At 35.8% G+C, this 12678-nt stretch overlaps 1 protein-coding gene across 4 annotated transcripts; it reads right to left on the bottom strand.

The window, feature by feature from the left end:
- Window positions 1–5169: 5169 nt before the first annotated feature.
- Window positions 5170–9192, bottom strand: PRHA (pathogenesis related homeodomain protein A). 4 transcript variants are annotated; one of them, XM_079009034.1, is made up of 12 exons: window positions 8844–9192; window positions 8334–8592; window positions 7679–8136; window positions 7437–7602; window positions 7222–7345; window positions 7018–7130; window positions 6561–6938; window positions 6256–6477; window positions 6077–6166; window positions 5957–6004; window positions 5727–5870; window positions 5170–5574 (listed from the first exon to the last, which is right to left on the bottom strand). In XM_079009034.1, exons 3-12 carry the CDS (start codon window positions 8113–8115, stop codon window positions 5344–5346), a joined length of 1953 nt encoding a protein of 650 aa, XP_078865160.1. In that variant the 5' UTR covers window positions 8116–8136; window positions 8334–8592; window positions 8844–9192; the 3' UTR covers window positions 5170–5343. The 4 variants fall into 4 exon arrangements, with proteins under 4 accessions (XP_078865160.1, XP_078865158.1, XP_078865159.1 ...); XM_079009032.1 differs by having other exon boundaries at window positions 8227–8592; XM_079009033.1 differs by lacking the exon at window positions 8334–8592.
- Window positions 9193–12678: the final 3486 nt, after the last annotated feature.

A 12678-nucleotide genomic window follows, 5' to 3' on the forward strand; every position in this document is an offset into this window, starting at 1 on the left:
TTGGTGGCTCAATGTGGTAGATTCTGCGTTCCGGCAGCAGGTGTGGTGAGGCATACAATTATGGAGGATGCACATAAGTCAAAGTTTTCTATCCATCCCGAGGACACGAAGATGTATAGGTATCTGAGGTTGAGTTATTGGTGGCCCTGTATGAAAAGGGAAATAGTTTGGTTTGTTGAGCAGTGCCTGACTTGCAGGAAAGTCACGGTCGAACATCAAAGACCCCATGACAACATGCAGTCCTTACCCATTCCTATGTGGTAGTGGGAAGAGATTACCATGGATTTCATCACAAAATTTCCAAGGACGACACGTGGTGTTGATTCTATTTGCGTCATTGTTGATAGATTGACCGAGAGTGTATATTTCATACCAATTGCCGAAAGCATATCTGCTAAGAAGTTATTTGACATCTACATTCGGGAGGTGGTAGTTCGGCACGGGGTACCAGTTTCGGTGGTTTCAGACTAGGATGTTCGTTTCAGCTCCAAGTTTAGGAGGAAGTTTCATGAGGAGTTGGGTACTCAGTTGCATTTTCGTACAACATATCATCCCCATACTAACGGCCAAAGCGAGCGGACGATTCAGATGCTCAAAGATATGCTCCGGTATTGTGTGCTAGATTTTGGAGGAAGTTGGGATACTTCCACTGGGTGAGTTCATCTAAAATAACAGTTATCACGCCAGGATTGACCGACCACTGTTTGAGATGTTATATGGAAGGAGGTGCATGACCCCAATTTTTTGGAGGAGGTTGGACATCAGGTCATGGGGAGTATTGAGGTTGTACTCAAGACTACTGAGTTGCTTCAGCAGGTATGCGACAGGTTGCGAGTCGCGCAAAGCTGACAAAAGAGCTATGCAGATTGGCGATGTTCGGACCTCGAGTTTCGGGTAGGAGACTTGGTGCTTTTGAAGGTGTCGCCTTGGAAAGGTGTCATCCGATTTCAGAAGTGGGGCCAATGAGAGTTGTGGGTGTGTCGCGTGAGAATGCTTGCGGGGTAGGTGACGGTAGCGGACTTCGAGGATGAAGTCCAGTTTAAGTGGGGGAGAGTTGTAACACCCGGAAGCCAAAAGGCTAATTAAGGAAAGATAATAACCAAATTGAAAGTCTACTCATCGAGTCCAAGGGGGACAACTCGACGAGTATAAATAAGTTATTGGACGCGGGTTGAGAAACCTACTCGACGAGTTGGGGAGGACCAACTCAACAAGTTGGTCTGGGTTTGGGAAACCCTAAATCCGGGGTTTGCACCCTATTTAAGCATCTTAATCCCCACCTAATGGCATCATTTCCAGTCTCCACTGTCTAAACCCTAGATCTCGAAACCCTAATGCTTGTGAGCCATTTTTGAGTGAACCTTGTGTGATTTGAAGTTTGTAGAAGAAGAAGAAGCTAGAGGATTCCAAGAGAAGATTGTAGATCCATAAACAACATTTCATCCTCATCCTTTGCTAGTAATCAAGCCTCTAACTTGCCTAGTAGTCTTTTAGATCTCCTTATTTTCACTTTATGAGGGTTTTGGTCCAAGAAGCTTAGTCTTTGGGTAATGGACGTCCCAAGTGACTTATCTTTCAGATCTGGGATCTAGATGGGGTTTCATGGCATAAAGGTGCAAACTTTATCGCCATGGAAGCCCCATACAAGCTTTAAAGTGTTGTTATGGCTTTTTAAGCCCCAAAAGGCCATGCATGGAAGGAAAGCCTAAGACTTTACGCGTCCAAATGAGGTTTAAGTTCTAGATCTATGTTAGTATGCTTTAGCTCGGAGTATTATGGCTTTTTGGACAAGATCTATGTCCTAAAGAACTAGGGTTTTAGCTAAACCCATTAAGAAGGACTAGTAGCGGGTAAAGTTTGAAACTTTACCCTTAAGAATGCATTTTCTGTATGTAGAAGAAGTATGGAGTCTTGATCTGGAGAATAGAGGCTTAATCTGTTAAGATGGCCCAAACGGACTGGGGGACTCGTCGAGTCCATAAAGGAACTCTACGAGTTGAATCATGTTGTCCCGATTTCAGTTTAGGGTAGAACTCGACGAGTCTGTGAAGGGACTCGACGAGTTGAGTCGACAAATTACGACTATGAGTAGCCAGGGAACGCGGCGAGTCAGGAGGGTGAATCGACGAGTTAGATCGCAAGTTCAGGGTTATGATTTATAGAACTCGGCGAGTTGATGGAGCAACTCGGCGAATTGAGTCAATTCAGAGTGTTGACTTTGACTTTGACCAAGCGTTGACTTTGACTTTGACCAGGGGTAAAATGGTCATTTTACCCTAATGGTCATTTTACCCTAAGAAGGATTATCAGTTCTTGGCTAAGTATTATGTTGGTAATGATAGCTCGGGGAGTCGAGTGATCAACAGTTCGGGGATATACCGACTAGCAACGAGAGGTTTATTCGCGGGATTCTGCAGTCAGCTTGTGAGGTGAGTTTTCTCCTGTAGGAACGGGTCTAAGGCACAAATGTCGGCCCGTTTATGTATGTTAGTGATACCGGATTTAGATCCAACGTCGGGTTAGACCGATGTAGTTTATATGCTTCCGGATTACGGTCCGATGTCGGGCGAGGCCCGAGGAAGGTTTATATATATGTTTTCGAACTACGATTCGATGTCGGGTGGTACCAAAGGAAGGAATGCATGTTTAGTTATATTTTTTTGTCTTTTTGATACTTGTATGTGCCTAGTAGGGAGGTGAGTGTGGGCGGGGGCCCGTATCTTATCACTAGTTGAGTGTAGATGGGGTTGCATATCTCATTATTAGCAAAGTAGGGGCGGGGCCTTGAGACTAACAGTTATAGTGGTGTGTTTATCTGTTATATACTAGGATGATTATGATTATATGTTTGTATGTGTATAGCGGGTGGGGCCTAGAGACAGACGAGGCCTGATAGAAACATATTTGTATACTGAGCGGGGCTCGATGTCAGGCGGGGCCTGATGTTGAATTCGTTCGATGCCGGTCGGGGCCCGAGGTAGCAGGCTAGGCCCAATATATGTTGTTATGTTCTTATGTGTATGGTATGTGATAGCTTGTGGAGACTCACTAAGCTTCATGCTTACAGTTTTAAGTTTTGGCTTCAGGTACTTCCACTAGCAAGGGGAAGAGCTCGGGATGACTGCATGGCACACACCATAGGTTTTAGCCTAGGATAATTTACTTTGATATTTCAACACATGATTTTTACACAGTATTTTTTCATGATGATTTGAGATACCTAAATTATGATCTTTATTGTGATGTTAGATGAATTATGGTTTTCTTAAATAGTTTTAAAATGAAATTTTTGGATCGTATTTTTGGTATGTTACAAAAAACATCGATTTATTGTCGTGATGAATAATTATCATATTATTCTTTAATCATCTAGCCCTATCTTGCGGGCGTTACATATAACTTGTACATGACACGTGTTTTATGATGGGTGCCCTTCGTGTTTTTTTTGTAACACTAATTTTAGGCCACGCAAAAATGTATGTCCTAAATTCTTCAGATTTTGGGAGAAACGCCATTATTTTTAGGATACACACTTTTGTGTATCATAAAACCAGTGTATATCATTATAGGCATATATTCTAGTAATTAATGTCATTAGTTTTCTCTTTTTATATGCCCCTCATTCTTACATGTAAGGGTATTTTAGTCCTTTTACATATACGTCGATTATAGACTCTATATGGCACCATTGGGGTATAACGAAGTGTTGTATACCACATCCATGTTCATTACAATTGATTTCTTTATCAATGGACAATAATGGTGAGGGAAGGTGTTAACATAGTTGTGATTTATATATAATTTCATTATAGTAATGCAATATGTTTCCATTCTACTTTCTTCTTCTTATAAATGTATTGAGTTGTTAGTTAACATTTTTTTTCTTGTACCGTCGGACATACAACAATTTTATAAATATGGTTGTTCTGTGGAGCGGAGTTCACCAAGTTTCAAAGGAGAATAATATACATCAAGGGTAAGGAGAATATGTTGACTTAGTTGACATTGATGAACTTTCATTCTACAACATTGATGATATGATGGACTTGCTAGGCTATGTTAGGATGGTATGATTTTGTATTATCACTTCAAAAAGCCCTTTAGTGATTTTGATGTTGGATCATTTTCATTGGCTAATAACTAATACATAAAACATTTTAGGTTATATGTATCCAAACATTAACTTATAGAATTTTATACATAACATACATATACCTACGCAATGTCCCCTACCCAAGGAAAATTTATAATAAAAGAATAATGGAACCCCAAATTACTCCCATGTGGCTGAACCTAGTGTTTAACCCTATATGTTTCAGAGCCTATTATAGAGCTCCCATCTTTTTTTTATCCTACTGTGGTACCATAATATATATGTCTGAACCTGTAGTGGAACCCTCATATATGGAGTTTGAATATGGTAATGCTCTGAACCTAGATCATGATGAAGGGAATCTAATATTGGGTAATCGTGACATAGGCTTTAATAATGAGCCTAGTGATAGTAAGGAGAGTAATTTTATTCAGATCATCATCTATAGGTAAGTTAAACTATTTGTTTAACTTAAACATTAACAATGATATAGAGTGGGTTTCTGGTGCTCTTGATGTTACAAAATATGTTGGAATGCATTATTGTTATTGTCCAAAAACTGTATTTTTAGCTTCTGTAACGGTTTGCACAAATTGCATACCTTTTCCGAAATGGTCAAACATAAATACATTAGTGTAATTGTATTCTTGTTATTGTCTAAAATTGCAAAATAAGTACACTGTGTTTGTGTTATTGTCCAACATTCCAACATAAATACCTATTCCGAGAATCTCAAACACAAATACCTATTCCAAAATAAAATTTTCATTAATTTGCCGAAATGATGATACAAAAGTTACCTTTAAACTTAGGTAAAAAGTTCCTAAATTACTAAATTTACAATTTGTAAATAAGGACGCCCACAAACAATAATAACCAACTAAAGGCAAGATAAATCTTTAGTTTTTGATTATGATCTTTATGCTTATTTAAATACTCCAACACTCCAAGTATTATTAAAGTAAGATGATGCATATCATAAAAAGAATTCCTGACAACACCAGGGATACGTCAATGGATGACAATGATCCATCATAAAAAGATGTTCTTCAAATAGTCAAAAGACACAAGACTCAGATTCGTAACATTTTATCTTTATAAAATTCATATGTAAAAAGATAATTATAAAACTCATTGTTCTTTCGTACATAAAGCTACATAATATAAAATTAACTTGGTTTAGCTCTTGTTACAATTAAGGTAAAATATATTTTCTATTTAAAAAAAAGAGACTCATCTGTTGCAGTGATTTAGGGTTTTTCCTTGAGGTGTGCAATGGGAACAAAGATGGTGGAGCTATGGTCAATAGATGATGACTGTGCTGCTGTTGTTTTAGCTCTTCTGTTTGGTGTTCTTACAAGTAATATATTTTGTAGATTTTCCAACTTTGTTTTCAAATAACAAAGCTTCTGCATATGAGCTTCTGCTGACGTGGATTCTTGATTATCACTTTGGGTCCCACCAATTACATCACAGTCAACCTTCAAAACACATTAAACAAAACCTACTCAACTATAGCATTCTACTTTCTGTTTTTTAAGTTGCAATTTTTCACATGTGTATAAAATTGTTTTTTTTTTGAAAATAGAAAAGTAAAATAATAAAAAATTGGTGTTTTGAAAGAAAAGAATACCATGTTGGTTGAAGTAGAAACAAGTAAATCTCCATTGTCATGCTGCTTTGTAGCATTTGTGGGAATATTCTCTGATAAAATTTCATTATTAGCAGATTCTTTTGAGATAGAAGGGCCATCATTTTGAGTTGGCTTATCTTCTGCCTGAATAAGTTAATTAAATATAATCGATAAGATTTTGTTATTCAAAACAAAATAAAAAAATAAATATGTAAAAAGTAAAAACTCACCTTCCTTTTTAGAGACAGGTAGCGTGCATTCTTGAACCATTTATTAACCTGAAATATGGCACGGAATTTATACAGCTATTTTCTTATAATGAGGATGAAAAGGGCATTTACGTCTTTTACCTTCTCGAGGTCGAGACCTAACTGATTGGAAATCTCTTCTTTAACAGCTCGAGAGGGAAGTTCATTCTTTGCAAAAACTAGGCGAAGCTTCTGATATAATACAAAAAACAAAAAACCTAAAATAATAAATTCCAACAAACAGTAAAAAGAAAAAAGAAAAAAGAAAAAAGAAAAAATACCTCTACAGCTTCAGATGGAATCCTAAAAAACGATCTTTTACTATCTGTGTCATTCTTTGATATTTCAGCAACATCTTTTCCCATTTTGTCCTCAGTTTCACAAAGAGTCATTAGGGTACTTGCTGCATCCGACTCTTTCTCTCTCCTCTTTCTGTTTGTGGGACCCCAATCTTCATCTTCACTTACTTGTTCATTTGCAAGAGCATCTTTTCCAAACATTTCCTGTATCATGACATAAAATGAGGGCATTCAAGTCTTTTCCACAAATAAAAGTGTCTCGGGTTGTGAATGAACAATATACTCACATCATAAAGCTTTCTATAATCAACAGCTCGACGTTGTCTTCGACCACTCACGGGTTCAAAATCAGAACCGGAACCGGAACCAGAACCCGGAATAAAATCACTGGAATTGACTTCAATTCCCGGAATTCTCAATTCCCGGGAATCATCAACAAGAATCTCATCATCCAGTGATATAAAACTGTAATTACTGCTTCCATCATCATCAGATGATTCACCTTCACCTTCAGAACAAAGTTTAATATTGCTACAACTACTTTCATGTTTTTCAACTCTTTCTGGATCATAATCATCATCCCCAGAATCATCAGAAGGCCAATCTTCTTGATTAAGTAGAGTTTCACCACCATCAGGTAATGTAGCCTCAACCTTGAACACCTCCTGTTTTTCATTTACTTTTTATGTCAAATAAATAACGATTCACAAGTTTTGTGTAAATTACTAAATTAAAACTACCAACCTGCCAATTGATGTCATTGGAATAGCTAGTTCCAAGCTGTGCATTCATTGCATCTATGATATCAGTCTTACAAATGCAATATTTACAAAACCACCCTTGGTCTCCTGGAGGAACTGATTCACCAAACAAAGTAAACTTCTTTCAATCTTTCATCCATAATAACTTTTTAAAAAAATGGGAAAGATTTTAAATAAAAGAACTTACTGTTTTCAGTTAAAAGTGGAGGGTCAATGCACATTTGATGAAATGCACAGTTGCAAGTCCCATCACAGAGTATAATGTCATTATCTGGAAATGCTTCTCTCAGCTTACACTTTGCACAGTGTATCTAAATAAAATTAACATTAAACAAATTGTTGTTAACAATTTTATTGTGATTAAGTTCATGTTTAGTAGATATTGGAGACATAATTACATACATGGTCATGGTGTATGGATCCATCTGGAGCTATAACAGATTCATCAATGCGTCCATCTGTGCTAAGTAAGTCCAGCTGGCGTAAGGCATCACGGAGTCCAAGTTTACATTTCAGAATCTGTTTTTTGGCCCTTTGAAGTTCTTTTTCTGGCTTTATCTTTTCTCGGCTGAATATAATAAAGAAAACAATTACTTACAGCATCAAACTCACAGATATGAGAGAAATTGAGAAATGATAAATACCTCTGACCTTTCCAGCCTTCAGTTGAGTATGCATCTAGAAGGTTCTGTTCCTTTCTCATTTTAAAGAGAAGGTACCTTGTACGCCCTTGCAGCCTAGAAGCTTCATCAACCTCAACTTTGTTTTTTGTCCTCTTTCGTTTTCTTCTCTTCTTAAGCTTCTCTGAAGTGAGATCTGTATTTTCACATTTTGCAGTTTCTTCTTGATTTTGGAAAGTTGTTATTGATGGATTAATCAAGGATTTGATTGTTTTATGAGAGGCATTTCTGCATTTGAAGTCGTTCCTTTTGCTGTTGGTTAAAAACTCAACAAGCTTTTCCTTTGACATTGGAGTTTTTGGTTTTCTTGATCGCTTTGTATGTAGCTTTTGTGTGCTGCATTTTGAATGCAACAATTTTCCAATATTCTTGCGAGTTTCTTTTGTCTCTACTCCAGTCATGTCGATTGTCTATGTATTAAACTAAGAAGGAAAGCAGAAGAGTTTGTTAAATGAAGTAATAACTCTGAAAAGAATGATGGTGTATGTATCTGAAGTCCTGTAAAATGATACCATATAACCTATGCGATGTTCCAAGTTGATGTTCGAAATCAACATGACATTACAAAGGTAAACAGAACAGAAGAAACCCTAGACAAAATTTATGACATTTGACATACTGCAAATGAAGGGAAGTTCAAAGATCTTGGCTATATGAGATATAACAGCAAGGAAATCAAGTTAAGAGAACCAAAAATTAGCTTGAACTTTAATCAATTGAGAAGAACAGTGATTACGATCAACCATAAGTTAACGATTCAGTCAACTTCACATATCAATTCTACTAACGAGAGTGCCTGTAGTGAGGTGTCTTCTTCGAGTTACAAGCAAAAAACTCCAGCATTGCTACATGGAGTGTATCTTCCATCAATTGATTGACTACAAGGAGAGAACGATTCAGAAATTTGGCATACGCACAGTAACTTAATAGGGAATTAGGGATCAATTATGAGAAGGCGTGCAATTTATAATAATTTAAAACGGAAATAAGGTTTTTAGGGCTAGATTCACAATTAACAACACAAATTTGTGATAGTCATCATCAAAAACGAAAATAAGTCAGAAACATGAAACTGTAGCATGAGAAAGTGAGTGAGAGAGAGAGAGAGAGAGAGAGAGAGAGAGAGCACCTGATGATGAAGATGATCTACAGCTGCAAGGGAAGAAAATGCACATACATATGTGTACATCAGGAAATAAAGTGAATTTATTGGACAAACGATTCGAATTCTTTGAAGAAAAAACTTGAAATTCGAAGTGAGATTTGTAAATGATCACTGAATTTGGTTATATGTTTAGTCATCATCAAGATGAGTCTACTTCAGTTCCATGGTTGAGCTTTTGTAGTTGTCGTCTATGGTCGCCGGTCGCCAACCGTCAGCTGTCTCCGAGGAGGTTCAATAAGACGGGTCAAGAACCGTGGGCCGGTCTCACGAGCTCAGTAGTGACGTCGAGCCAATAGTGTGGTATGTCTAGCGTAAAGGTGGAATTATAATAAAAATAGATTAATAGCAAAAACGTATGTATATGATTAGGGTCTATGTGTTTGGTTTTTTTTATTTTTTTAATGGGAAATTAAGTAATTTAATTATCTTTTAAATGTGTATTTGAAAAAAATAATCTATATTTTTTAAAAATAACCATTTTATTTGGAACGAGACATTTCGGACCAAGAAAAAACATTTTTTTACTAACTCAGGAATGACATTCCGAATTCCAGACGAACATTCTGAATTTTGAATTAAAATTTTGGATCTCGGGAAAAATAATAATAATAATAACTTCGGAATTTCAAGAACAAATCCAAAATCCGAAAAATAATTCCGGAATTTCTAGAAAAAAAAATCATTTTTTTTAATTTAACAAAAAGTTAAACAAACATAGTAATATGAACTATATACAACACTAGTTTATAACCCGTTTGTTACACGGTTCACATAATAAGTAAAATATTTTAAAGACTATAAAAATCATAATAATTAATCATAAATATCAAATATATTTGTATTATAATATGCCAGTAGGTTAGATATTCGTATATTACAAAATCTAATTAAAAAATATTATATATAATGAGATACATTAAAAATTATCAAAACTCCTTATTTATTATATATACAATATTATATAATATATGTAACCCAAATTAAGCATCATGCATAAATGGATACTAAAATGTATAGCAATATGGTCATTACATGTAATTAGACAATTAATTAAACTCAATTAATGTCTATAAAAAGATTATAAAATCATTCACCAAACTTTTACAAAAGTTATTTTTTGTATCTAATTCAATTTACACATTCTCTTTCGTGGGTTAAGAACTCCAAGATTTGCTTTCTCAAATCCAGCTTTCAAAATCAACGTAATCTAGAATCACCTATTCAATTTCTTTTTGTAAAGGCTACAAATGTATCTACAAACTCCAAAAAAAATGTTTAATTGAAAAATTAATTTACTCATTTACATTTAAACAATTAAATCTAGCAAAACAATATCAAATCTCTCACTTTTGAATATAAAACAACTATCCAAATCTTAGGGATATCAGATATATTCTATTGTTTACCTAGCTTAGCTTGTAGGGATTCACATGTATTTACTTTTCTTTATATAATAGGGTTAATATCATTTGTTGATCATTAAACCCTAAGGAGCTTTGTGCTCATTCTCTTTGTGAGAACCCTTTCTTAGTGAAAACCTTTGTGACATCTCTTTTGTGTTCTTTCAATTTTCATACTTGTTAATCAATTAAGATCAATAGATCCATCACTTATAATGTTAATAATTTTAACAAAGCAAGTGTCCTATCAAGCCCTTTCAGTAACTCTACTCGAAAATGTAGGAAGGCGGTGAGGGGGCAAGCACTAAATGCTACTTAAAAGTCAACCTCATTCGGAAACAGAGAGATCCCCTTAAACCTTCCTTTTTTAGCACTTGGAGTAGGTGAACCTAGTCGTGGTGAGATTGACAATTCTTTCAAACATGTGAGGTGTAACGTCCGTGTTTTTAGGCTAGGCATTAATGTTGATGTAATAATCTAGGTTAACCTTTGTAACTCGTTTTGAAATAATAAGAATGCATTATTTGAGTATTATGTGTTTTATGCATGACTGTGTGACTTAAATGAATTAAGAACAAGAATAAGTGTAATAATAAAATATTATATAAACCTGATATCTATGAAGGAAGTTGTAGTGGTCGTGACGAGGATTCTGAAATTATAAAGAATGTCAAAATCCGAGTTATAATGAAGAAGTTATGACATGTCGAAGTTTCGCGACATAACCGGCACGACGCTGTGCGACGTAAAAAGTGAGTTTACCATAGAGCGATTTTTAGCCTTACTGATCTAAACAAAAGTGGTAGTGTTCGTTAAACTGAGAGTGTGCATAAAAAGAATGCCCAAATCTGACTCCATATGAGGAAGTTATGATTTTTCTAAGTTTCAGTTTAGCAGTATACAGCCCGAAACTCGAATTTTAGATCGAGTGATTTTTAGCAGAAACAATCTAAACGAGAATCGAAGATCTCGTTAATAGTAATTCAACAGTAAAAAGACAGACGAAAATGGACATCATATGAAGAAGTTATGAATTTTTAACGGACTTTTCATGTCCCGACCTGTTAAAAATATAATAATAAAAATAAACTCAAAATTAGCCGACGGGGTCTAAATGAAAGTTGTAGATCATAGTCTCACCTATGCGTGGATATAAAGAACGTCAAAAACAGAGCTCGTATGCAGAAGTTATGAATTTATGAAGTTATAAATGAAATAAATAAACAAAAATATTAATTCAGAGCTTATCCGAAGTCCTGACGTGTCCGGTCTGATCCACCCAGTATGCCGAGCATACTAGGCGTACGCCCAACGTACATGTCGACAGTGAAGTACGCCCATCGTAAATTGGGGTTCAGCACCCTATAAATAGAACATGAGGGTTGCCGGTCTTGTTTGCTAATTTTCCACTTCTTCACCCTTTTTCTTTCTTCTACTTTGCGAGAAATACCCCTGAAGCCTCGGTATCAACCTCGACGCCCGAAGTAAGTCCCGAAGCCCCGCAGATACCGAGAAATAGAGTTGTCGAGCTGAAACTATGCCCGCAAAAAGCTCGGGTTTTGGAAGATATCCCGGTTTTATCGAAGATTGTTATTTTAAAAGTCGTAGTGCTGTCCGAGCATCGTCTTATCAAGTGAGTGTGTAATTTCTTTCTTCTAATATATAGATATGAATTATTTCTCTATAAAATACGTGTTATGTGTTTATATATTATCTGTTATTTGGAATGAGTATTGAATCAATATATTATACAGGTTTTAAGTTGTGTATGAATGTGTGTGTGTGTATATATATATATATATATATATATATATATATATATATATATATACACACACACATTCATACACAACTTAAAATAGTTGATAGTTGATGTGTGATGAAATAAAAATGATGAGAGGCCTCGATGTTGGTGTTAATCTAGTCATCTAGCGGAGTATGGATGACGACCATAGACTCTTTCTAGACTGTCTAGTGGAACGCTAGCAGGTTCATAACTTGTAGGTGTTGTGAACGATGTGTTCATCGGTGTACTCTATCCCCCTCATGGTTGTCTTTAGGACATCTATTGTTGAGGAAACCCCTTTGCAGTAATGTCCATCCCGATGAATCTCTTAGATTAGGTCCCTGGTAATAGTTGTTGTTTTAGGGACGTAAAGTGAGGATAACGGGAATGGGTAATCGGGTTATTGTTGGTTGGTGAAATTAAATATAATTATTTATTGTGGGTTGAAAACCCTATATGCTCACCAGGCTCTCAAGCATGGCCCACTCAGTTTCTTTGTATTACAGGTAGTGGCGCGAGAGCATAAGTTGGACAACTTGTGAAGATACTTTGTTTATAGGCCATTAGTTGTATATAACTGTTGTAAGGCTTATAATGTGCCGTTTATGCTTTT

This window comes from Lactuca serriola, chromosome 7 (genome assembly GCF_051521515.1).
Source record: "Lactuca serriola cultivar US96UC23 chromosome 7, Lser_US96UC23_V15, whole genome shotgun sequence".
NCBI lineage: Eukaryota > Viridiplantae > Streptophyta > Magnoliopsida > Asterales > Asteraceae > Lactuca > Lactuca serriola.